This window comes from Syngnathoides biaculeatus, chromosome 11, assembly GCF_019802595.1.
Source record: "Syngnathoides biaculeatus isolate LvHL_M chromosome 11, ASM1980259v1, whole genome shotgun sequence".
NCBI classification, from domain to species: Eukaryota; Metazoa; Chordata; class Actinopteri; order Syngnathiformes; family Syngnathidae; genus Syngnathoides; species Syngnathoides biaculeatus.
This window is the reverse complement of record NC_084650.1, coordinates 337521-364979: the sequence shown is the minus strand read 5'-3', so window position 1 is coordinate 364979 and position 27459 is coordinate 337521. Positions and strand designations below refer to the sequence as shown.

General features: G+C 41.9%; 1 protein-coding gene across 1 annotated transcript; it reads right to left on the bottom strand.

Annotated features, from left to right (window-relative positions):
- Positions 1–594: 594 nt before the first annotated feature.
- Positions 595–11335, bottom strand: selenoh (selenoprotein H). Its single transcript, XM_061834475.1, has 5 exons — positions 11084–11335; positions 10676–10784; positions 3608–3750; positions 2326–2439; positions 595–846 (listed from the first exon to the last, which is right to left on the bottom strand). The coding sequence occupies exons 1-4, from the start codon at positions 11097–11099 to the stop codon at positions 2333–2335; spliced, it is 375 nt and encodes a 124-aa protein (XP_061690459.1). The 5' UTR covers positions 11100–11335; the 3' UTR covers positions 595–846; positions 2326–2332.
- Positions 11336–27459: the final 16124 nt, after the last annotated feature.

Sequence of the window (27459 nt, the reverse complement as noted above, 5' to 3'; positions counted from 1 at the left end):
TACTCCTTACTCCATAAACTCAGCTATTTTCTGTTCTAAGAGTACTTCACATTTACTTATCAGAAAATCTGATACTGTCATGTTGCCATTTTCTTTTAGACTTTTCCAGTCCTGGATATTTATTCAGTATGGCGTATTTTTCACACTTCACCTGCATAGGAACCCTGTACATAATACAACTACAAGATTGAAACACAGGAGGGATAAAACAAATTATAAAGGATTTGGGGGGTGGGTGGGGGGCTACGTTATTCACTTCGTACGTCTCTGATGGAAATTGTTTAAAACACTATCATGAGGGTGTTTTATAGCTTTTATTTTTTTTAATCATTCTTAGGGAGTTATACAAAACTTTTTAGCTCAGAGTGAAAGAAGGCATGACATGACATCAATAACTTTTGTCACACAATGAATGCTCTCTCACCTTATATCTTCCATTTATATTACCCTTCATAGTTGTGTTCAGTTTTTCATTAAAAAAAAATTAAGATTTTCTTCCAAACAAATGGTCTCGAGTTTTTATGCATTATAACACAACTTTTGGTTTGCTATGCGTACTGCTTAGTCATAAGTCATATAAAAACAAACCAATAATTACAACAAAATTTTGAACAATTTTACTTCGCAGAAAAATACTAAAATAGCACAAAAATCAAATTTGCAATGCTGTCCAAAAAAAACGCACAACAGTTTCTGGCATGGAATTTTGCTCTAAAAATTCTCCAGTAGATGCCGCCATGTGATCATAAGTGTGAGCTGGCGTCACTTTGTTCATCAGAGGAGAAACATCCACTTTGGTCCCCCCTCGTCATTCTGCTTCCACAAGCCACACGCACGAACAATCATCTGCATGACAGAGAGGGTGGGCTTTTTATACGACAGTACATTATAAGTTCTCACAAAGGACAATGGGGGATGGATGGTTAAGCAAACAACATGGTTTCAAGTTTAAGTGGTGTCTTTGGATTGCAAAGCTAAAAAATTGAAGTTTTACTCTTTCTAATCTTGTCACGGCTATAATCTATCAAGTGTCAAAGAGGACAAAAAGGCAATTCAGCTATAAAAGATAACACCTTTGTAGCAGAGTTCTTAAGTATAGTTCTTTTTTGTCAACAAACCAAATGTAAGAGACAAACAATGCCGTCACTTCCATGGGATAGACAAATAACATAAAGGCTGTATAAATTCTTTATGCATTCATTTTTTTTCCAGTAGTAAGTAGATTTAAGCGTTCCATTTGTTCCATAACACTTGTGTCTCAAAATTATCTTTTCCCACTGAAATGAATAGAAATGGCATTAATCCATTCCAGCATTTGTGCTCCTGGTATGCGCCCCTTGGCCAATAGGGGTCAGTTGTATACAATCCTACAGACACAAAGAGTTTCAGAACTAAGTAACTTGTTAAGTTGCAGTAATAATAGCGTTTTTTTTTTTTTGCAGAGTAAATATATACGCATTGGTTTATTGCCTGTGTACGTGGTGGGGAAAAAAGCGTTTGCCCCCTTCCTTATATATATATATATATTTTTTTTTTATATATATTGCATGTTGTCGCTTCAATGTTTTCCATCATCAAGCAAATCCAAATATTAGTCAAAGACAACACAAATAAACACAATTTAGTTTTTAAATGGTTTTATTTTCCCAAACCTACATGAACCTGTGTGAAAAACAGATTGCCCCCCAAACCTAACAACTGGTTGGGCCACCGTTAGCAGCAATCAATGGTTTGCATAAACTTGCAGGGAATCTTACAGTGCTGTGGAGGAATTTTGGGCCACACAAAGGATCACTTTTATCCAAAATAGGGCAATGTAGGTTTGGATTTTCTTTACTTAAATGATTAAAACTATTAAAAAAAAAAAAATCACACTTTTTGTTTACCTGTGTGGGGTTTGACAAATATTTAAATTTGTTTGATGATGAGAAACATTTAAGTGTGACATCCATCCATTTTCCATAAAGTTGTTCTGAAATGCGGCATCTATTAATAAATGGCCTGGGAAGCAAGTAGAGATTTACACCATTACGATATTCAAATTATCATCATAGAAATAAAAAAATAATTAAAAGTTTCATTTTCCCATATCGCAGACCCATAGCCTGAAGCCTCTTTTTTGACCAATATTTCATGTGCCAAATTGCTGCATATTGTGACCCAAGTGGAATTCGCTGCCACTATCCAACACTTGAATCTTGTATTTCTGCTTGCAAATCAAAGCAAAAAAAAAAAAAGACTAAGTTAAGGTTTGGATCTCCAAAAAGTCTTAGGTCACTCATAAATCAGGGTACCAATCTATCTTTCAAAATGATAAACCTTCACCTTGCATCTATTTGATACAGACAGCCTCCTGTAGAGCGTAAACTACCACATTAGGTTCTGGAAACTTGAGCTTGCGAGGTGGACCTTTCTTTATTCCGGTCCAGAGACAAATCTCTATTGACATGAGACACAAAGAAAGATGGTAGGATAAGATCATAGTCAGTCACGCTATGGGTGATATTTACATTGTATAAAATAAGAGTGCTGCTTATTAAGAGCTCATGCACCTATGTCATAAAATCACTTGACTTTTATTTACGTCACCACATTGCCAGTCTAACAGAGTATTGTTCAATGTTAAGTCGGTTGGAGACGACACGAAAATATGTCTTATAGCACAATGCCCAGAGTTTTGTCCGATACCATTAAAATTTGGTACATGGAAAAATGAGAGACACTCGGCATAGAGGACCCATATTTCATGCAAAAGTCGATGTTTTCGGCAATAAGAAATTGGACTGTTAATTTGCTTTCGCTTGTCTTGGACAACTGGATATACATGTGTATCTGGTGAGTAAGTCGTCGAGATTTACACAAAGTTTGAAAGCGTAGAAAAGTCTGGTCACATACAAATACTTTGTTGTAATAAATCCGACGTAGTGACGGGTTGACGGCTCGTGAACACGGAACCGTCTTCGGCTTGTTGCGAGTTTCGTGGAGGTGGGCGTGTGTGTTGTGTGGGTGAAACGGACTGCGCATGCGTTTTTGGTCAGAAGCGAGTGTGAGAGAAAAAAGAAAGTTGATTCACAGCAACCAGGAATTGTTGTGTGCAAAAAGAAAATAAAGCAAGTATAACAGTAAGTCGATGCGCCGTGATTTTACTACTCGCGCCATTGAGCTTTGGAGTTGTGCCGCGAGAAGGGAGTTAACCCCGAGGAGAGCAACCTGGGCCCCAGAGAAGACGTCTCCCCTGCGTCTCCTGACCACGGTCAGCCCACCAGAGCAGGAATGGTTAACATTAGCAACCACAAAAGGACTTTCTCACATTGTCTAAGGAGTGGTGAGCGTCATCTCTTTTTACTAGAATCGGTAAAGTACTTGCTGTTGGAGTTAAGCTAACAAGTGATGGCTTCTGCAACAAGCTACACGTTAACCTTTGCCGGATTCCATCGATCTTTTCAGCTAGTATTTAATACAAATACCAATATTTAAGTAAATGACCCCTGATTTTACACAAACTTGCATTCATTAACTAGGACGGCGAGTCGGCTCCTTCATAATATTTTAGAATTCTTAATGGCCATTCATTGTACAATTAATTAGGTCCATTCCTTTGGCTCACCTTTGCCCCCATCTATCAGAGTGATCTCAAAGCTGTTCCTGCGAGGCTTCTCGGGATTGAGGACCACAGTCAGTTCAGGGCATGCAGCCAACAGGGCAGATTTCACCCCTTCGGCATTATGCCCATACACTCGTCAGCTCTTACTGCCAAAAATAACAACATGACGATGTTAATGTTGCTTAGAAAGATGGCTTAAAGGGAAACATGGATTATTTTGGGATTCATAAATTCATTACTTTATTAAATACGATTATAAATACTAACATTTTTACATTTACATTCGAATTACATTTTTATATGTCCAAGTACAGATGCTTGATGTTATTTCTTGCAATTGTGATGAAAATGATTTTATTAGATATTGTACAAAAATATATATATTTTTTACTTCTGGTGTTTCATTTTTTTGGTGACCAATTTATTTTCTGTTTTTTTTTCTTTTAAACTATATTTAAGGTTTAGTTTTAGTATTTGAATACAAGTTTAGCAATAAATAACCATGTTTAATAATTAGCCATCCATTTCTTTGCTGCTTATCCTCACGAGGGTCGCGGGGAATGCTAGAGCCTATCCCAGATGTCAACGGGCAGGAGGCGGGGTACACCCTGAACTGGTTGCCAGCCAATCGCAGGGCACATGGAGACAAACAGTCACACTCACATTCACACCTAGGGGCAATTTAGAGTGTCCAATTAATGTTGCATGTTTCGGGTATGTGGGAGGAAACCAGAGTGCCTGGAGAAAACCCACGCAGATATGGGGAGAACATGCAAACTCCACACAGGCAGGTCTGGGATTGAACCTGGGACCTCAAAACTGTGAGGCCAATGCTTTACCAGATGAACCAGCGTGCCACTTTATTAATCATGATTTCAATAATCAAAAAATAATCCTGATTACTATTTTTTCCCCATCACCACTATAATGTCTACTCCCCCATCATGCTGTAGGTCCGTAAGAACTGCAAAGGAGCTCAGAAAAATATGTCAGAGATCATACAGGCAATAGCAAACACCATAAATTAATTGAAAAACAATTACCCCTAATCTAGATGATTGGTCAGTGGTGAACAAATGGCAGAGTAAACTCAAGATTATCAGTATTGGAATTGGCATCATAAAACTGATTGGAGCGCCTCACAAACGAGTTCATATTACACATTATGCACAGCATCAAGACACAAGACAAAGCATTGCTTGAAAGTAACTGCTAAATAAATATTTTTACGTTTTTAATTGATTTATTCTTTTAAGCATTATTATTTTGTGTAATTCCAATTACTTAATTTTTACTGACGTTAGTACAGAGCCACCACTATGAATGCAATTGTACTGATAATTTCTTAAAAGTAGCTAAAATAATACAGTATCTTTTTTTTTTTGTTTGTTTTCTTTCTTTCTTTTCAGATTGTCCCGTCATCTCAGATGAACGCATATTTGTTTGGCACAGTTTTTTTTATGCCGGATGCCCTTCCTGACGCAACCCCTCTGTATTTTAGCCAGGGAGAGAAGCTTACAGCACCAAGTAATCCCAGGCGATCTCTCATCCAAGTATTAACCAGGGCCAAACCCGCTTAGCTTTCAAGATCTGACGAGATTGGGCGTTCTCAGGGTAGCAGGGCCATAGGCCTTTAAATAACAGTATGATCATGCTAAATACGAAATAATCACTAAACCTTAACATATACAGGGCCAGTATAAATTCTGACAAGGCAACCATGTCATCTTAACGTCAGACTCTGTCTATATGTCACTGTCCAAGTTAGACAAGTATAATGCAGTGGTCTCTTCCGGGTTGCACAAGCACTTTCACTGCATTCTGACTGCTTAAACCTATGCAATTTTACAAAAAAGCTCCTGCCAAATCTTGCACATTTGACAAGTGCCCATCCTCCACTTCCGCTGCACACATACTTGTCAAACTATGCACTGCCCTTGCTTTTTCTGCTCTTCCGCTGCAGCGAGACTTTTTGTGTTTGGGTGACTGCTCCCAAAGAATTCTGCGAGTATTAAAAGTGAGGACTTGTATGATACGGCTGTGTTTTCACTTGATGTTGCTTGGTGTACAGTACCGTAATTTCTCGAGTATAATGCGCACCCCCAACGTTGACCGAAAAAAATATCTGGAAAACCCCTCTACTCATGTACAATACGGACCACCAATTTGCTGATACCCATATGCTCAAAATATTGGGAATTATCTGTATTTATATTTTGTCAGATTTGTACTTGTATTGTTTTTCAAAAAAGCTGTCTGTACAACAATCATTAATAATAATCAGTGCAAGTGCTGATGTACCCGTAATATAATCTCAGGACAGACCCAGGACACGTCCCTGTAATTGTCAGAACAGAATCCCTCAACCAACTAAAATAAATGCCCAATGATGCCATAACATTTTATTGATACTCATAACATTTTATTGATACTGTTGATAACACATATTACAGTCTTAAATAAATAAACACTGTCGTAAACATTTTTTGCATTTAATATTTGTGCATAAAACGTTTGTGCATAGTGCAGTTTATCCTATGCGTTACACATCCTTGGCCAAGACTTCAAAAGCTACATCTGGGTCATCTCCTATCTGAAAAATATCCATCGTAGCTACCTTTGTTGACTTGGTCCAGTTCTGGTGCCTCCTGAATTTATGAACAGTGATCCTATTTTGCTCCCACATTATGTCATCCTCTGTGCAATCCATGGCGTTTGTGGGAAAACATTTTTTGAATCCCAAGAGTTTTGGTTCCGCAGCGCAGCCTCGTCCTGGCCATCAAAACGTGAGCTCAAATTACGAAACGAGGGTAATGGGCTTATGAAAAAAAAAAAAAAAAAAAAAAAAAAGCGACCATTTCAATTGTGTGTGCTCTCCCGTTTTTTTTTTTTTTTTAATGTGCCCATGACGATCATATTACGTAGTTTGAGCTCACGTCTTTTTTATACCCACCTGAAGTCATTGAGGCAAGCTATGGTTGTTTTGGACTGCAGCGCTATTTCCAGGTTGGCAGCGTCATCGGCAGGAGTGTTGACATTTCTTTTAAAACCAGTTGCACAACTAGTCATTGTAGTTAACATTTTTTGTTTTGGTTTAAGTTAAAACAAATTCACGGGGAGTCGTTTTTGATGTTTGGTGCAGTAGCAACAAACATGCTACGCTCTTCTTTTCCTTTCGGGTTCTCCCGTTAGGGGTCGCCACAGTACATCCTCTTCTCTAACACCCACTGTCCTTCCTCACAACATCCATTAACCTTTTCTTTGGTCTTCCTCTCGCTCTTTTGCCTGGCAGCTCCATCCTCAGCACCCTTCTAATCTCCATCCTTAGCACCCTTCTACCAATATACTCACTGTCTTGCCTCTGAACATGTCCAAACCATCGAAGTCTGCTGTCCCTAACCTTGTCTCCAAAACATCCACCTTTGGCTGTCCCTCTAATGAGCTCATTTCTAATCCTATCCAACCTGCTCACTCTAAGCGAGAACCTCAACATCTTCATTTTTGCTACCTCTAGTTCTACTTCCTGATATTTCTTTACAGCCACCGTCTCTAATCCGTACATCATGGCCGGCCTCACCACTATTTTATAAACTTTGCCCTTCATCGTAGCGGAGACTCTTCTGTCACAGAGAACACCAGACACCTTCCGCCAACTGTTCCATCCCGCTTGTACCCGTTTCTTCACTTCCTTACCACACTCTGGATTGTTGACCCCAAATATTTGAAGTAGTCCACATTTGCCATCTCTTCTTCCTGGAGCCTCCCTCTTCCTCCTCCACCCCTCTCATTCATGCACATATATTCTGTTTTACTTCAGCTAATCTTCATTCCTCTCCTTTCCAGTGCGTACCTCCATCTTTCTAACTGTTCCCCCTCCTGTTCCCTGCTTCACTGCATATCACAATATCATCTGCGAACATCATGGTCCAAGGGGATTCCAGTCTAACTTCGTCTGTCAGCCTATGCATTACTACCACAAACAGGAAGGGGCTCAGCGCAGATCCCTCATGCAGTCCCACGTCCACCTTAAATTCTTCAAACATGCTAAACTACGATCGTAAAATGCAAGCTCCCCGAGGAGAGAGCTCAGGTTGGGGGCGCACATTACCGCAATATATATATATATATATATATATATATTATATATATATATATATATATATATATAATATATATATATATGTGTGTGTGTGTGTGTAACATAAGACATCGAATATCATATCGAAATGTATATGTATACCTTTATTTTTTTGTCAAACCACCCTATGTACCTATATAAGACTAAACAATGTGATTGTAGGAAGTGACGTAAAGGACAGCGGCGCCCCCTCGTGGACTCCTTTGTTTTCATTAGTTTCACCTTCGGGAAGGTACCTCGTTGTTCCTTCGTGTTAGCCAAAATGCCAGCTCATTGCATTGTTGGACATTGCTTGAACACTCGGGAGAATGGATTTACCCTTCATAAGTTTGAAAGAGACCCTGTTCATTGTGAAAAATGGATTGCACGGGTGCAGAGGACGAGAGCTTCGTGGGTTCCAAATAACAGGTAGGTGTGTATACAGCTACTAAAAAAAAAAAAATAATAGTTTGGGGCAGAACACGTAATTGGTCTCTCTCATAACGTTGCAAAAGATCCTCATATGAAATGTGTTGATGTGCGCATATAGCTACTAAAAAAAAACAATAGTTTGGGGCGGACCACGTAATCGGTCTCTCTCATAATGTAACAAAAGATCAGTGTATGATCTTCTCACTCAGCCTCGTCTCAATAGTGTTCATCGCGTATTGCGGCGGCTTTGAACACACCCCTAAAAGCAGCATGGTTCGGCTCCACCTCCTCCTTATATACCACGGCGCCGAAAATCAGCCACACCGGCTGAGGTGCCACATTCGGCGGTCACAGCTTCTGCAAAGGCAGCAGGTTGGGCTTTGCGACGAGGGCAGCTCTGAAGAACCCAGCCGAGAATGCGTTACTCAGTCGTGTGCGCGCATAAAGCGCCCCGGCTCGACTGTGTTCATCGAGTACTCAGGCGTCTGTGAGCACCTCCCTAAAGCAGCACCGCTCGGCTCTGTCATAAGCCATACCAGCCGGCTGCGATGAGCCGCGATGGCTCATCTCCGCCGTGGAAGTGGATCGGACGGGGGTGGGGTTTGGCCGTGATCACATATCCACTGAATATGGCTCAAAACAATAGTGTAATGTTGCCCCGGTAACGTCACTCGGTTGTGTGGTGTTGTCCTTTTCGAAAAGAGCTTTGGTGTCAGAAGGGGCGTCACAAAAATCAGAATATCTCTGTTGTTCAGCTTCCATAGTAGCAGCGGCGGAAGTGACGATGACGTCAAGGACAGAGGACGCGACCAATATGGCGACTGCTTGGATGTCGAGGGACACTCAATTGCGCAACTTTGTGCATGGATGACGCGCTCTCCGCTCACTTTATTTTTCGTGTAGACATTGAAGTGAATACTGTTATATGTATTTTTCATTACAATATCTATTTTAGAATGTTTATGGGGATGACAGTCCCACTTTAATGTAAGTAACCTCTGTGTACTAATTATTGACATTTTTCGAAGCAACTCTGTTACAGAATATTTGTTGTGCTGTGTCGAGTATGCAAACATACTGTACAGTATGATGCTTGTACTAATGGATATCATACCCACCATTATAAAACCCCATTCCTTTGGACATCTTGGTGCATGTGCATTATGTGGTGCAGAGTATTAAAACTGTTTGTATGTTTGTTCATCTATTCATGCCAGTGAGGCATACCAATAAACTAAAATACAGTCAGCGTGATCCATGCTTCTTGTCGTCGCCACTGTAGCAAGTGTGGCTACTCGCATTTGAGGTGACAGGATAAAGCACAGTGATCATAAAAAATGTGATGCAGTTGTATCAGAAAAGGAGATTTTATTGCCGTAGTCTAAAAGTGCACACATGAAGGAGCAAAACTGTCTTGATGTCTGATCCAGGCATTGTGTGTTGTCTGTCTCAGATGTGTTGTCTGTCCCATACTGGCATACATAACTTTATTTACAGTACTACATCAAAGGACATGCGACAAGGCTATAAACAAACTAGCTTTTAGATTCAAAGATACTGTGCACGATGGCAATGCGGTGTAAATGTGCTTTGCGGAGCCGATCAATGACGGCATCGATCGGATTGGCGAATTATGACATTAACGCCGATCAATTTTTTTTTTATTGTGTCCCCCGAATCTATAATAGTTTAACTTTTTGAAAGGAATTATGGAAATGAATAAACTTTTCAATGATTTTTCAATTTTTGGGGGAAAAAAGTGTAGATACTGTAGGAGGATGGATGGATAGATAGATTTAATAAAAACTCACACAATTTTAAAAGCAAAAGTCAAAACGAAAAAAAAAATTATAATAGCCTTGGTTAAGTGATATACAGATTTGGGGTACATTCACACGTCTTTTTCTTCTTTTTAGGGCATTAGTAGCAATGGAGCAACCACATCAAAATGAGCATGGATTCAAAAACACTTGTTCAGCAGCTGGATGTTTAGACCAACTTAATAATTATGGTTATAGCTTATAACCCTAACCCCGGTTATATTTTATGTTAATGTATTCATTTTGGGAAAAAAAGTAACGTTTATTGTGAATAGATTTATACATCAAAACCATTGCTTGTATTTTCATTTAATTTAGAAGTGTGTTTTTTACATAAAGAATTTCAGTGTTTGTCATTATTGTTGAGTTGCAGTTTTTGCTACTAAAGTACCGTACTATTTTTAGTACACATTTTTTAATTTATCAGATTTTCCAGGTTTTGTTTAAAAATAGATTGTCAAAAAAGTAAATTGCAAAATAATACATTTTCAATTTATAATACAGATCATGATCAGATCAACTTTCAGATACTGTGATTCTGCAATAGATTTGCTCAAAATTATCATAATGTGATAATCTGCTAGCGCCCAAACCACAAAAAATCAATTAACAGACTGCCTGCATCTGAATTTGATCCTAACTTTGAAGACCAACTTCTGACACGAAGGCCACAGTTGTATTGAATGTGAATTTAATGCTTACCAGTGTTCGATAACCACCTTTCGACCGTCCACCGGGGGCACCTCTTCTTCTCCTTTTGCTTTCTTGGCGGCTTTCTCCTCCTCAATCTCAAACTTGCGCCTACGGCGGCCTAGAGAAATCAAGTTTACCACAATGTTGTTTGCAACGTGAATACCCATGTCATTCCATCCTTGACTCAGTGACGTTAAACTACTCGTTGACAATGACGCCACTCATTCGATGACAGCAGACCATTGAAAACAGCAATTTGTGGGATTATATTTGAAGATACGAAATTCGCCCCACTAGGAACAAAGTACTGCTGACAAAACGCAGCAAATGAATACAGTAATCTTGAATAGCCCAAAATCAACATATGTAAACCAGACTGGCATTTTGAAAATTAAAACACACAAGAGCATAACCAACCTGCTCCAGACGCCATTGTTATTATGAAGCTTTCGCGGGTTAGTGGACTGTACTAACATGCCTTTCTTTCAAGGGAGTTGGTTTCATACAATTATGAACATTTTGGGAATGACCATGCTACACTGACTATAAAAGACACATATAAACTAAGACTATTTTTTTTTATCCCCGGGGTTCTCAAAGTTTTAGGGTCTAGGGACCATTTACAGTGCAGAAAATTCGAGGAGAAATTTTTCGAAGGACCCCTCACAAATACATCGGTACTTACACAAGTAGAGGACGTCACCGAACAATAGCACGCCATTTGATGTGTCTTCATGATTTCCATGTTGACAGGGGCGACGTTCCTATCAAAGGCAATGCATGGATTTTGAAATTAGATCAGATTTATTAGAATGACAAAAAAATAGTGCCTTGCTCAACAGATTGTCATGATGTTTACCTTTTTTGTCAAGTCAAAGCGTGTGGTATGAGTACACGAGAGTTGAAAAACAAGCCTGCAAAAATATTTTTACCTGTGAATGGTTCCTCCCAGTTTTCTTTTTGTGATTGTACAGCGTTGTTCCGACCTGTAAGCAGCAGTTTACGAACAGTATAGAGGGCTGCGACTGACGTCACTGCCGAGCATGCGCATTAATAGTCCGCCATATTGGAAGAAAACACCCCCCTCCCCCCGAAGTTCGAGTGCGTGAAGGTTTTTGTTCATTTAATTTCGGGTAGTGAGAATGTTTTTTATCCAAATATCCGTAGATGATGAACAGTTTCTTCGAAGAATGTACTTACAGAATATTCTGGGCACTTATGAGTTACAGACAATGGCTGTAGAGAGCAGATCAGAAGTGCGAAGATACAGAGAAAACACACATCCTTTATCCTGTCAGAAGGGCGGACTATGGGTGGTATCAAACCTGTAGCGTGAGATCGGGGCTTTCCACTTTGACAAAGGGTTTCTGTCTCAACTGGTTCTAGCTGGCAATGGATTGTTACAAAGTGTCCAGTATGCAGTTTATCAAGGTTAGCCTACGTGCAGAGATGTGCTCAAGGACACATCTGGCTGGGGCTGAGGACATTAGGAAATTATGTAGTCATGACTAAATAGGGGAATAAGACATACTTCAATCCCCCTTTTGGACTCTTTTGAGTCCGACGCTTGAAATTAACAAAATTAAAGGAAGGTGCCAGCGTGGTCATTGGCCGGAGTGGGTGGTGCATTGGGCATGGGGCCTTTTCCTCTGGGATGAGTCGAGCTGGGGCGCAGTCAGGTTCCTTGTCGAATTATGTCATCAACAGGTGTCAGCCGGCACTTGAGAAGACATGGTTTTCCGGTTGTCGTCAGGTGGAGGGATCGCTGAACCCGAGGCGGATCTAGCAGGTCGTGTAGACGAGATGTAGAACCACGTGTCCCCCTTTCCTGCAGGACGTACTGCTGTGGTCCCTGAAAGGGACCTGTAATCGTAGGTTCAGACTATTTACGTTTAGTTACTTTTAACCACACAGATTCACAAGTATTCATTTCGAGGGGAGCGTCTGGTTATGAATGTAGTGATTAACCAAATGTTTTAACACTATGCTTGCTGTTTCAGATTTGCAGGGGTATGGCTCTGGCCATTCCAAAAAGAAAACTTCTATGACTAGGAAATTCCAGTAACCTGACACTGTTTTAATAATGTCAGTGAAATCCTATTGAAATCACCTGACCAGGGGCGTCCACGTCCGGATTGTGGGTCAGGACCCCGCAACCTTTTTTACTGCTCGATCTGATGATTCATTTCCTGCGGATACAAAATAATTACTTCGAGAGTGATCCTTGTGTTAGGTCCAAAGCACGGACTTCTCGCTCAATGTGGACCCAGAAGCTCACGGCACCGGGATAGAATGATTGAGACAGAGGCAGAGTTATTTTTTACCAAACTGCAGTTTGGGGAGAACTCGGGGAAGAAGAACATATTCTTCAGCCCGCACGTAAGACTCTCTCCGAGTCTCCCCAAAACCACACATTTTATTGAGCTCCACACATAGGGTGGGGGAGAGTAGGTTTCACAAGACAAGTAAAGTTGTTATACAGAGACAGTTAATCTTCTCAAGGCCGGGTGTCCTCTGAGTAGACACAGTTCTTCCTGTTACAAAAACCCACAAGAATATGCAGCTATCATAAATTTGCAGTCACCTTGAGCTCTTAAACTTCCCATAGACAAACAGCGCACACACGCATCCCTGCACAGCAACAGAGTCATTAAAAGAGATTTATGACACATGAGGTCATACATTTCACAGGCCTCTGTGAAATGTGTAAGCTTATCTTACACCTTGCATTTCAAGAATGCCACCACTGTCGGTAGCATTAAACCATCTCGCAATTCGAGAATTTCGTCCTTATGTTTAATAGGTGTACCGGTTGCAGTTTGGAAATCGTTTCGCTGCCATTCTTTTAATGCAACATGAACTGTCATGTGTGCATACTCCGAATCTGTGTAAATGTTAACTGACTAATTTTTTGCCAACTTGAGAGCTGCCGTTAACGCAAAAATTTCTGCTCTTTGTGCTGACTGGGAGCCTGGAATTCTTTCTGCTTGGACTTTTTCAAAACCTGTTTCTGTGGGTTGGGTTACTGCAAATCCAGATTGTAGGCCATCGTTGCCTTTGAAGGAACATCCGTCTGAGAAAAGAATCAAGTCCGGGTTGTCAAAAGGTGTCTCGTAGAGTCCAGTGCGGAGTACAACAATGCAGTTCTCCTCCAAGCAGACATTCAGCCATGTTTACCCCTTCATGAGTAAGGAGAATATGTGGTTGTGTTAAAATTGCTTAAATTTTCATCTGTCTTCCTCCGGTCATGGTGAAAGCTTGACTCGTGACGTACTGGACTCTACTGTGTGATGTTCGCACAGTTAGCGGATGATGAAGAACAATGTGAGAAGTCTTCTGAATCACTCTGGCTAGAGCAGATGCGACAGAAGCGCAAATTGAGTGTCTTTGCTTGTATTTTTCCAATGGAGTTGATGCATACAGACAAACTTGTTGACTTCCTCCTTCCCCTTTCTGATAAAGAGTAGCAGAAACACTGCTGATCTTTTCAGACACGTCAAGATAGAACATGCGACTAATCAGGAATCGCAAGAGCTGCGGCACTGCAAAGATGTTGTTTCAAAGAGATGAAAGAAGTGTCTGCTTACGTGGTCCAACAAAGACTGTTAGAAAGATTGCACATACCTTGTTCATTGACCATCCATCTGAGTGGGTGAGTGAGTTCAGCAAAGTTTGGAACATGATGCCTGGAGTAGTTGCAATCTGGAGTTTGGACTTGGAACACTTCAGTCCAACAGAGGCCAAATGAGAAAGCAAAGACCTAGTGGCTTCAAGACAAGAAGTTTCAGATGGAGCCGCCAGCAAGAGGTCATCCACATACTGCACCAGGAGAACCCCATGAGGCAATTCAAACAGAGACAGCACCTGATGAAGACAGTCATTGAAGACTCCAGGTGAAAGAACAGAGCCTTGAGGCAGGTATTTGTAGGAGTAGCAAACACCATTCCAAGTGAAAGCAAAAAATTTGCTTCTTTGAAGGGAAAGAAAGCATTAGCCAAATCAATGCAAATGAATTGATTCTGGGCTAATTTGGGACAATGCCGAGTGCGAGTTCGGGACGGCAAAATGAGGGTTAACACGGCTGCATTAATTGCTCACAGGTCATGGACCATGCGAAACTTTCCAGTGTTCTTCTTTTCAACAGGCAAGATGGGGGTGTTAAAATCAGAGCCAGAAATTTCACACAGCACCCCTGCTTTGAGCAAGCCATCAATTGTTTCCGAAATGCCAATCATACCAGCCTCTTCTACAGAGTATTGGGGAATATATATTTGTCCTGGTTTCATCTGAAACACAACAGGTGATACGTTGCAGAGATCAACATCAGTGGGAGGGTTAGGTTAGGTTAGGGTTAGGACCACAGCGATGTGGGAAGGGAATCATGAAGTTGACCAGCAAAATCGCTGTCGGTTGTTTCACGCCCATGGTGCCTATCCAGAAGCTGGTGCTCTAAAACAGAAGTGGGTAAAAATGTGTTAGACTTAATCCAATAAGCAACAAGTGACAGGGAATAGAGCAATAGAGAGTGAAATTAATTTTGCCAATCAGTTTCCTGTGTGCATCCCAGGACAAACAGACCGAGATCCTTCGCTGTGTGCTGAGGCGAGACCATCAAAGAGATATGTGGGTGACAAGGAGGCATAGAAGGATTGGGGGATCCGCCATCCTGTAGCATTTGAGTTGTTCAGGAGTCAGGAACACCAAAAAGGCGACACCTGGCTTGCCTGCAAACAAATCACCCATGTTCAATTTCCATATGTTGTTTTCAATTTCCTGAAATGCCTCACTATACATCTCATCCCCTGATCATAGTACAGAGCGCAATGCATACAATCAGTTACCATATCATAAAATCTGAGGTTGCGAACCCAAGGTGACCAGAGAGTCCAAAATTGTACAGCTTTGAGCCAACCACAGGAGTCAATATTCATTCTTTCCTAGTAGATGTCGGCAGTGGCGCATGCCACAGAACGTTGTTCAACAAGCGGGAACTGGGAGGTGGCACCGGAGGCAGAGCAGCAGTAGGTGTTACCATCTGGAAATTCTAGGATGAGTCAATAGAGGCTGCATTTGATGAGAGGCCATGCGGCGATGAAGAGATCTCTGCCCAAAAGATTGACTGGATAGATAGATGCAAACACAAAAGAAGGCAAAAGAGTCTGTGACTGTTGGTTTGACTCTCTTGGAGTTGGTTGTAACCTCCTTGATTGTAGCCACATGCTCCATTCAGACGCTTGAGGTCGCTGTCTGCATTCGTGGGCCCAATGACCAGGCTGTCCACAATTGAAGCACACGTTACGGCCATCAGGGGCGCACCTCGACCCATAAATGAACCTGCTTGATACAGCTTGCACTCAGCACCGACAGAGTGAGATGAGATCAGAGCGAGAGAGGCTTCTTCCTGCTTTTTAGAATTTGCAACTGCAACATGGCAAGTTGTGTTTATGTAGTTTTTGTTTATCTAGAGCCAGCCCGCAATTACATTCAATACTGGACCCTGAAATTCATTTAAAGCTTTCCTGGTTTATGGCAAAGTGAAGGTACAAATGGGTTAGTTGAAGACAACGCCCAAGGCCCTTTCTCCTCCAAGTAAGGAGGCGGCGTGGAAGGCCGTTTGGGTGTTGACGGTACCAGACCAACACTTTCTTCCTTGACAGCCAAACGGGACAACTTTAACGCACATCCCATTGCATCATTCTTGCTCTCGCATTCATTTCCTCAACTTTCTTAGTATTCTCCCTCACGTTTCTACACACTCACGCAACCAACAACTCAAAGGACTCAACCTTAAAAATGCAGCTATATAAAACAATAATGAGAACAGCAAACGTACAAGCGGTGTTGACTCTGTTGATCTTGCACACACACACACACACACACACTTGCCCCACCACACTCCAATCATGTGTGTGTGTGTGTGTGTGTGTGTGTGTGTGTGTGTGCGCGCTAGCAGATGTCGAAGGACGCTCTTTTTTTTTTAACTACCACTGGGTATCGTCATACCCTTCTTTGGCCATTTTATTAAGGTCACTTTAATTTGTACAATTTGTGATCTCTCAGATGGATTATTATTATTTTATGTTTTCCCTCTTATCAAGTTACTCATTTATATATATATATATATATATATATATATATTATATATATATATATATATATTATATATATATATTTTTATCCTCGAGCCCCTTTATTTTAACGAAACAGTCCTCTGATTTTGAATGAGGAATTCCAGTCTCTAGGATTCTCCGAAAAGAACAAGAAAGCCTCGTGGTCCAGAAAGTTTTGGGCTGGCCTCAACCTTATCGTTGTGTTCTGCCAGCCCCTGGATTCACATCCTTTTTGTGTCGACACAACCTCCGAACACAGGGCACTTCTAAACCCTTTTTAGAGTGGTACACCCACACACTCTATGGCTTTTCAACCATTTAGGTGGGACACGACGGTTACCCACCAGGGCCTCGAACCCAGCACTTATCGCTCTTTGTCCTTTGATTTCGAAAGAGGAATTCTAGTCTCTAGGATTCTCCGAAAAGAACTAGAAAACCTCGTGGTCCAGAAAGTTTCAGGCTGGCCACAATCTTATCGGCATGTTCTGCCAGCCCCGGGATTTACAACCTTTTTGTGTCGGCACAACCTCCGAACACAGGGCACTCTATGGCTTTTCAACCATTTAGGTGGGACGCGACAGTTACCCACCAGGGTCTCAAACCCAGGACTCAATAATGTTCAATTTCCCCTACTGTTTATCCAGCCAAAAACTATAATTTCACAGTGTAACAAATTCAAACGTGACACGGACCTCAACCCCAGTTAATGGACAGAAGATCATTTTTGGAGGACAAATGTCTTCTTACCTTATCAATTGTTGGCTGGCCGATGTTCTGTCTGTCAACCAACACCTCAGTCCGAAATCACGTCAGGGTCACCAATTGTTGGAGGACGCTTTTTTCCTCCGCGTGTTCGTTTAATTTCGGCTAGTGAGAATGTTGGTTATCCAAATAAAGGCCGGAGATGATGAACAGTTTCTTCGAAGAATTTACTTACAGAATATTCTGGGCACTTATGAGTTACAGACAATGGCTGTAGAGAGCAGATCAGAAGTGCGAAGATACAGAGAAAACACACATTCTTTATCTTGTCAGAAGGGCGGACTATGGGTAGTATCAAACCCGTGGCGTGAGATCGAACTTTCCACTTAGACAAAGGGTTTCTGTCTCAACTGGTTTTAGCTGGCAATGGATTATTACAAAGTGTCCAGTATGCAGTCCATCAAGGTTAGCCTACGTGCAGAGACGTGCTCAAGGACACATCTGGCTAGAGCTGAGGCCATGAGGAAATGATGTAGTCATGACTAAATATGGGCATAAGACATACTTCAAGGTGTAATCTCTTTTTATATAGTTTTGTCTCTGTTTCTTCGCTTGGAATTTGATCTCCATGATCTCGCAAGGCATGGCAGGCCCTTCTGCCAAGTGTAAACATGTTGACACCCTGCGAGCTGTCAAAAGGAATCATTACAAGGAGAAACTTGCTCTGATTGATGGAGTTTATCCCTATGGATTACCCAAACAGGAATGGACAACAGATGTGACATACTATCCTGCTGTAATTTACCCTGACATTGTGAACTATTTTATCTTCACTCCAAGTGTTTATACCATGAAACTGGCTGGGTTCATGATGGGGGAGCGGTTGTCAGAAATGGATACCACCTAGTCAGTGGAAAGGTCAGTGTTTACATTTCATATGATCTATATTTCATTACATTGTGACTTTTCTTAGTTCAATGTAGACGTTCCCACTACAGCTTTTTAGTAAATCTAATTATTTAATTCATGTACATTTAAATGTATGTCATATTTGTGAGGCCAGGAATAATTTAATGATCATTTGCATTTGACAGTTAAGTAACGCCATGCAGGAAACAGTATAATTAATTTGTTTCAGTCTCTTTTTACTACATATATTTTCAAAATCATAATATTTGAAATAGACATTTTTCAATAAAATACACATTTCTCTAGCCTACATTATTTTGTGAAATATTAATTTGCTACAATAATCGTAGGTGAAAATATTCAATAATAATTAAATGTGCATGATACTTAATACGTGTATACATGCATGTCACGACCCATTCAAACGGAGGTAGGACCCAAATGCAGGAGTTGTGAAACGCAGAGGTAATTCGGGAAAAACGTTTATTATTCCAAGGTTGGGGATCGGGCAGGCAGTCAGGTGCGGCAGCGGTAGTCAGGACGTCGGGCGTATAGAGCAAGTCAGCGAGCAGGCAGGAGTCGGTACACGGGAGATCGATCAAAGCAGGCAGGAGTATCAAAGGAGTCAGGCTTACGGGGTCAGTCGGAGAACAGGTGGAGGTCGGTACACACGGGTTGACGATCAAGGATACGGGATTGCTGGACCGGGGCATGAACCGCAACAATCTGGCGCTGGACCAGTCGTCCCCATGGTCCTATATACCCCGGGGCCAATCAGCCAGCATGAGGCGCTGGTATGCGCCTCCTAATCAGCACGACCGTCTGGGCACCCGCACAGCCAGGGCTGGACCGGCAGGATCATGACAATGCATGTATGCTAAAAACACCAATATTGTCTTGACAGGTTCTACATTCCCAAGCATTGCGAGAAAAGCCCCTTTGGCCTTGGGTGATTGCTGAACAAAGTGGGAAAATTGTTGCTGCACATTCAGGGATGAGAATTTTCCGCAGATTCGCGGAATTCCGGGGGGAAACGGCATTGGTATCTGTTTACGGCATTGCTACCTGTTTGCACTAAATTTGGTGTTTACAATAACGACAACATTCCGATTTCCGGCAGCATTTTGGTGGTATTTCATCAGTATTTTCACCCTGATGTTAACATTTCTTCGAGAAGCATTCTGTTTATTACGGCATAGATATAACATAGAGACATACGTACGAATATGTTATCGAGCGGTCTGCACGTTTTCTAGTATGGCGAAAGTCCAGGAGCGAAAAGATGAAGATCGTGCCCGGAAAATTGATAAAAACCACGGGGTAAAACAACTGTCAAATCGGCATGGCTTGAAAAAAGTGGAACCGTGCAGATAGGAACGAATACGGTATCAACATGTCTAACAGAACACATACAAAAAGTGGACGTTCCCGGCAAAGTGTTGTGCACTTATCCAGGAGCATATCCAAACCAGGAAACACAAAGGTAAGTTGGATGTAAATTTCTCAAATATTATAATTGACAACAATACAATACATACAATTAGGCCTATCTGAAGCACTGGCCCTATAGATCACGCATTTTATCGCTCTCAGCCCTTTGGGGGCACAAACCAGTGCAATCTGTAGGCCGGTCCCAAGCCCGGATAAATGCAGAGGGTTGCGTCAGGAAGGGCATCCGGCGTAAAAACTGTGCCAAACAAATAGGAGTGTTCATCTAAAGAATTCCATACTGGATCGGTCGGAGCCCGGGTTAACAACGCCCGCTCCCGGGACTGCTAACCTGCAGGGCGTCAGTGGAAATTCAACTACTGTGGGTCGAAGACAAAGAAGAGGAGGAAACCGGATTCGTCTTAAGAAGAAAAAGAGGAATGCACAGAGCCTACAACTGAGTGTAGGGACTTTGAATGTTGGGACTATAACAGGAAAAGCTCAGGAGTTGGTTGAATGATGATTAGGAGAAAGGTTGATATATTGTGCATCCAAGAGAGCAGGTGGAAAGGTAGCAAGGCTAGAAGTTTAGGAGCAGGGTTTAAATTATTCTACCATGGAGTAGATGAGAAGAGAAATGGAGTAGGGGTTATTTTAAAGGAAGAGCTGGCTAAGAATGTCTTAGAGGTGAAAAGAGTATCAGATCGAGTGATGAGGCTGAAAATTGAAATTGAAGGTGTTATTTATATTGTGATTAATGGCTAAGCCCAACAGGTAGGATGTCACCTAGAGTTGAAAGAGAAATTTTGGAAGGAACTAGATGAAGTAGTTCTGAGCATCCCAGACAGCGAGAGAGTTGTGATTGGTGCAGATTGTAATGGACATGTTGGTGAAGGAAACAGGGGCGATGAAGAAGTGCTGGGTAAGTACGGCAACCAGGAAAGGAACTTTAAGGGACAGATGATGGTGGACTTTGGAAAAAGAATGGAAATCGCAGTAGTGAACACTTTTTCCAGAAGAGACAGAACCAACCCCAATTGCAGACAGGGTATTCAATAACGAGGTGAGAATTCAGAAGCAATTACTTGTAAAAATGTCTGGATTATTTACTGATTGTTAGTGGCCAGTTGAGTAAATTGAATGAACCATTCATGTTCTGGGGTGATCCACAATCTGATTACCTGTGTTGATTGCCACACCTGTGTTGGTTTGCCATACTACCTGGGTGATCACAAAGAGAGGAGGTTATGTGGAGCAGAGCAGAGAAGCAGTGTAAGTCTAAATGTTTGACAATGTTTGACATTTTATTTTGGTCCATTTATATGCATATAAGCATGACATTGATGTGAAATGTTTTTATTTTTGTTATTCAAATGCAATTTGGGCCAGGTGCTTGTGGCCTTCATTTTGTCATTGAAGAGTTTGCAGCCCTATGGGGGCACAAACTAGTGCAATCTGTAGGCCGGTCCCAAGCCCGGATAAATGCAGAGGGTTGCGTCAGGAAGGGCATCCGGCGTAAAAACTGTGCCAAACAAATATGGGCGTTCATCTAAAGAATCCCATATTGGTAAAGGAAACAGGGGCGATGAAGAAGTGATGGGTAAGTACGGTATCGAAGAAAGGAACTTTGGGGGACAGATGGTGGTGGACCTTGCAAAAAGGATGGAGATGGTTGTAGTGAACGCTTATTTCCAGAAGAGGGAGGAACGTATAGTGACCTACAAGAGCGGAGGTAGAAGCACACAGGTGGATTATATTTTGTGCAGACGATGTAATCTGAAGGAGGTTACTGACTGTAAAGTAGTGGTAGGGAGAATGTAGCTCGACAGCATAGGATGGTGGTGTGTAGGATGACTCTGGTGGTGGGTAGGAAGATTAAGAAGACAAAGGTAGAGCAGAGAACCATGTGGTGGAAGCTGAGAAAGGAAGAATGTTGTGCAGCCTTTCAGAAAGAGGTGAGACAGGCTCTCGATGGACAGCAGAAGCTTCCGGAAGACTGTACTACAACAACCAAGGTAATCAGAGAGACAGGCAGGAGAGTACTTGGTGTGTCTTCTGGTAGGAAAAGGGAGAAGGAGACTTGGTGGTGGAGTCCGAAAATACATGAAGTCATCCAACGAAAGAGATTAGCGAAGAAGAAGTGGGACACGGAGAGGACTGATGAAAGGCATAAGGAATACATTGAGATGCGTCATGGATCAAAGGTGGCGGTGACGGAGGCTAAACAAGAGGCATATGACTACATGTACACCAGGTTGGATGCAAAAGAAGGAGAAAAGGATCTCTACAGGTTGGCCAGACAGAGGGATAGAGATGGGAAGGATGTGCAGCAGGTAAGGGTGATTAAGGATAGAGATGGAAATGTGTTGACTGGTGCCATTAGTGTGCTGAATAGATGGAAAGAATACTTTGAGAAGTTGATGAATGAAGAAAATGAGAGAGAAGGAAGAGTTGAAGAGGCAAGAGTGAAGGACCAGGAAGTGGAAATGATTACTTAGGGGGAAGTCAGAAAGGCACTACAAAGGATGAAAAATGGAAAGGCAGTTGGTCCTGATGACATACCGGTAGAGGTATGGAAGCAATTTGGAGAGATGGCTGTGGAGTTTTTGACCAACTTATTCAACAGAATACTAGCGAGCGAAAAGATGCCTGAAAAATGGAGGAAAAGTGTTCTAGTTCCCATTTTTAAGAACAAAGGCGATGTTCAGAGCTGTGGGAATTATAGAGGAATAAAGTTGAGCCACACAATGAAGTTATGGGAAAGAGTAGTGGAGGCTAGACTCAGGACAGAAGTTAGTATCTGCGAGCAACAGTATGGTTTCATGCCTAGAAAGAGTACCACAGATGCATTATTTGCCTTGAGGATCCTAGTGGAAAAGTACAGAGAAGGTCAGAAGGAGCTACATTGTGTTTTTGTGGATCTAGAGAAAGCCTATGACAGAGTACCAAGAGAGGAACTGTGGTACTGCATGCGTAAGTCTGGTGCAGCAGAGAAGTATGTTAAAATAGTACAGGACATGTATAATGGCAGCAGAACAATGGTGAGGTGTGCCTTAAGTGTGACAGAGGAATTTAAGGTGGAGGTGGGACTGCATCAGGGATCAGCTCTGAGCCCCTTCCTGTTTGCAGTGGTAATGGATAGGCTGACAGATGAGGTTAGACTGGAATCCCCTTGGACCATGATGTTCGCAGATGATATTGTGATATCCAGTGAAAGCAGGGAGGCAGGTGGAGGAACAATTAGAAAGATGGAGACATGCACTGGAAAGGAGAGGAATGAAGATTAGCCGAAGTAAAACAGAGTATAGGGGAAGAGTGAGGCTACAGGGAGAAGAGATAGCGAGGGTGGACGACTTCAAATATTTCGGGTCAACAATCCAGAGCAATGGTGAGTGTGGTCAGGAAGTGAAGAAACGGGTCCAAGCAGGTTGGAACAGCTGGCGGAAGGTGGCTGGTGTGTTATGTGACAGAAGAGTCTCTGCTAGGATGAAGGGTAAAGTTTATAAAACAGTGGTGAGGCTGGCCATGATGTACGGATTAGAGACGGTGGCACTGAAGAAACAACAGGAAGAAGAACTGGAGGTGGCAGAAATGAAGATGTTGAGGTTCTCGCTTAGAGTGAGCAGGTTGGATAGGATTAGAAATGAGCTCATTAGAGGGACAGCAAAAGTTGGATGTTTTGGAGACAAGATTCGAGAGAGCAGACTTCGATGGTTTGGACATGTTCAGAGGAGAGAGAGTGAGTATATCGGTAGAAGGGTGCTGAGGATGGAGCTGCCAGGGAAAAGAGCAAGAGGAAGACCAAAGAGAAGGTTGATGGATGTTGTGAGGGAAGACATGATGGCAGTTGGGGTTAGAGAGGAAGATGCAGGAGATAGGCTACGATGGAAAAAGATGACACACTGTGGCGACCCCTAACGGGACAAGCTGAAAGGAAAAGAAGAATATATATATATATATATATATATATACACACACACACACACACACACAAATTACTTGTGTACTTATTTCTGAAGTATAACTTGTAAGTGAAATAGCCTATTTGGTATAAATTTCACTCAGTCTACATTTTTATGACTGAAGTTTGGCAAAATTATTTTGGTTGTTTGTACTCATATTTTAAGTTTTCAAAATATTATGATTGGCATGTATTTACACTGTTCGAAGTAACCAGAGGTCACTATATAACAACCTTTGGAAATCACACCACCACCACCAACCCACCGCCGACCGAGGCAGACATTTTCATTGTTCTTCCAAATTGCTCATTCTCATCCCTGACATTGTATCTGCAAGGCTGGCCTGGGTGAAGCTTGTTCACATGTTGCAGCACTGCTATTTTGGGTTGAAGCCAACATCAGGATACGGGACTCAAAGACTGTCACACAAGAGAAAACATACTGGAAGCTGCCAACACCTTTAAAGGATGTGGAGTATCGTACAATTGGTGAAATTGACTTTACTTCAGCAAAGACAAAAATACACCAACTGTATAATGCATTTGAAGCTGGTGCCAATGTGGATGGCATTCACCATTTTCAGACTCGGATCAATTAATTTCAAAGTTCTCGGCAACAACAGCATCGTATGTCTCACCAATATGTAGTCCTCCTCAAAAGTAGTCAATACCAAAAAACATTCCAAAAATTTAAAAAAATCCCTACCTACCGACCCGAGTTTTCTTAGTCTATGTTACCGGAAACACAACATTATTTTTGTTTGGCCTTATCAGAATGTTTTGACCATATAAATGTGCTGTAGCCAATGTTATGTAAGTGCAAAAACAAACAAACAAACCAATTGTACTAAAAATTTTATTGTCTCATTCTCCATCTAACATGTCAGGCTGTTCTGTACCCTGAAAATTGTGTTTAGTTCTCCTTGTAACAGTTACCCGCTGTATTTGAAACAAAAACGTGTGGATATATATGTGCAACTTTACATGAATTGGATTAAATGCCTTCCAAATTATTTTTTTGTTTTGAGTTTAGAGTTGTTGATACTATCATTGAATAACAAAATGTTTAAGGCAGAGTCCATTATCTTAAGCTTATAAAGCATGCTTGGGTATTATATACTGTAATTCCACAAAGACATGCACTTAAGAATGCTCTTCACATCACTTTATGAATAAAAGGATATAGTTTATTTCAATTTGCTGTACAGAGGGAATATTCCACTGATTTCCATATGATTGTTGGTTGGAACCCAGTCCGGATTTGTGGAATTAGACAGCTGTGCTGGCTTGCCTGAAAAAAAAAAATCATAAATAACAAAATGTTAATATATTTATTTTTTGTTTGGCCAACTTTCTTAGTAAAACAGAACACATCATATTCAAATTTTAATAAGTTGTTGAAAGGATGCTGATGTTAAAACAAGTCCCCAGTCCTAAAATATTTCATAATTTAAGTCATGTAACTCACCACAGTATCAAACAACCATATTATTCAAAGCACACCAGAAAAGACGTTTCAAAACAGTTTCAGAACAGTATTCATTTAACATCATTATAAGTGGAAGCATGTTTTCCCGTTTAGTATCAGTTTCAATGTTCACATGTTCCAAGTGCCAACACACCTTGCAGCCATACATGACTCACTATTGTCTGGGCTTGCAGATCTACTACAGATCTGTTTACTTAAATGTATCACTGAACTGACAAAAAACACTTACCAGTGACAAAATGATCTGAGGAGACACGATACTGGGACAGATGAGCCGTGTTTACATCTGCTCTGGACAATGCTGCTAGCTCTGTTGGACCAGCCAACCACAGCACAGAGGTTAACCATACCTGGAGGCTGGTTGGTTTGTGCAAGTTTGAAAAAATAACGGGGTCACTGTTGCGTGGAGATATGGCCGCCGGTACACTTGTTTGTTGTTGTTGTAGCCAGGCAATCACATTGTTCAGTCAACTTCTAGTTCCAGGAAGGCAGCCACTTCCTTCGGGCGTTTCCATGGGTTCATTACGGTCAGCGTAGTGGGAGCCGCTGCGCAGTTGAAGATGTGCTGTGTGTCGTGAGGGCCCTGTCCGCATTTTGCGCAGATGTTGATGTACTGTCGACACGATCCATATAGTCATTGAGCATGCAACCTTCCAAGCAATTACTTTGTTTTCCAATATGGTGCGAGGCCGAAAATCACCTCATTGTGACGTCATTTCGCAGGCCTCTATCGAGCTCCTGCAGCTATGTCATAAAATCATGTGACATCGCCATATTGTTGGTCAAACAGCATTGTTGCAAGTTAATTCCGTTGAGACAAAACGAAAACATTTCTTATAGCATGACATCCATTGATTTTTGTCAGGCCCCATCGGAACAGGGGTAGGACCCAAATGCAGGACTCGGACAATGCAAGGTAGTTCAAGGAGAAACGTTTATTATATGCTGAGGTCGGGGATCGAGCAGCCAGTCCGGAGCAGGAGCGGTAGTTGGGACGTCGGGCGAAGAGAGCAGGTGAGCGGGCAGGCAGGAGTCGGTACACAGGAGAATGATCAAGGCAGGCAGAAGTATCAAAGGAGTCAGGCTTACAAGGTTGGTCGGAGAACGGGCAAAGGTCGGTACACACAGGTTGTCGATCAGGGATACGAGAGTGCTGGAACGGGACATGAAGCTCAACGAACTGGCCCTGGCCAGTCGTCATCGGGGTCATATATATACACAGCATAATCAGGCTGCATGAGGCGCAGGTGTGCACCTCCCAATCAGAGCAACCGCGGACACCCGCACAGCCCGGGCTGGAGCGGCAGGATCATGACAATTTTTGATACCGTTAAACATTTAGAAGGTGATAATAAACGAAGGTACATGGAAAAATGAGAGACACTTGGCATAGAGGACCCATATTTAATGCCAGATCACTTCTAACTAACAACAGACTCCCCGAGAGACGGACGAGGAACCCGATGAAATATTCAAAATGACAGGCCAATAATTGTTTGATTTCCCAACTCTTTTACAAGTCTTGTCTACGTAGCTTACCCATACCAGGCGAAGTAACTACTTCAGGGGTGACCAGACACTGGTGGCCGGTGGGGGACGAGAGCTCCTTTCTCCTCCCCGGACGCGGCCAAACCAGCTCCCCACCCGATCCACCTCCGTGTTGAGGCTAACGCCGGTGACAGGCAACCGACAACAAAGCCGGGCTTCCGGCAAGCGACGACAACGGCGGGCCACCGGCGGACGACAACACTGCCGGGCCGCTGGCGGACAACAACAATGGCGGGCTGTGCACATCAATACATTTAGCACCCCCGACTTATGAAGTGATTATGACGTGGATCTTTTGTTATGTTCTGAGAAAAGGATTATGACGTCGGACGCGGATGGAGCATTTTATTATTGCTGCTTTCAGAGATGTTCTTTGAGTTTGGTGACTATACGGCTAGTTAGCTAGTTAGCTCATGTTACATGCTACTAAACTGTCTTTGTACTTCTATTTTGTTGTTTTGTGTTGTATTGTATTGTGTGTGATTAAATTGTCTTAAATGCAATACGAGTGCCTTTTTGTAATTTGCCGGTTTGACCAAGGGGGTTTACTCTAAATTCACACATAACATATGCTATAATCTGTGAGACAAATTAGTCCCCCACAAGTATTACTGTTTTAATAGCTCTATACACACCTACCTGTATC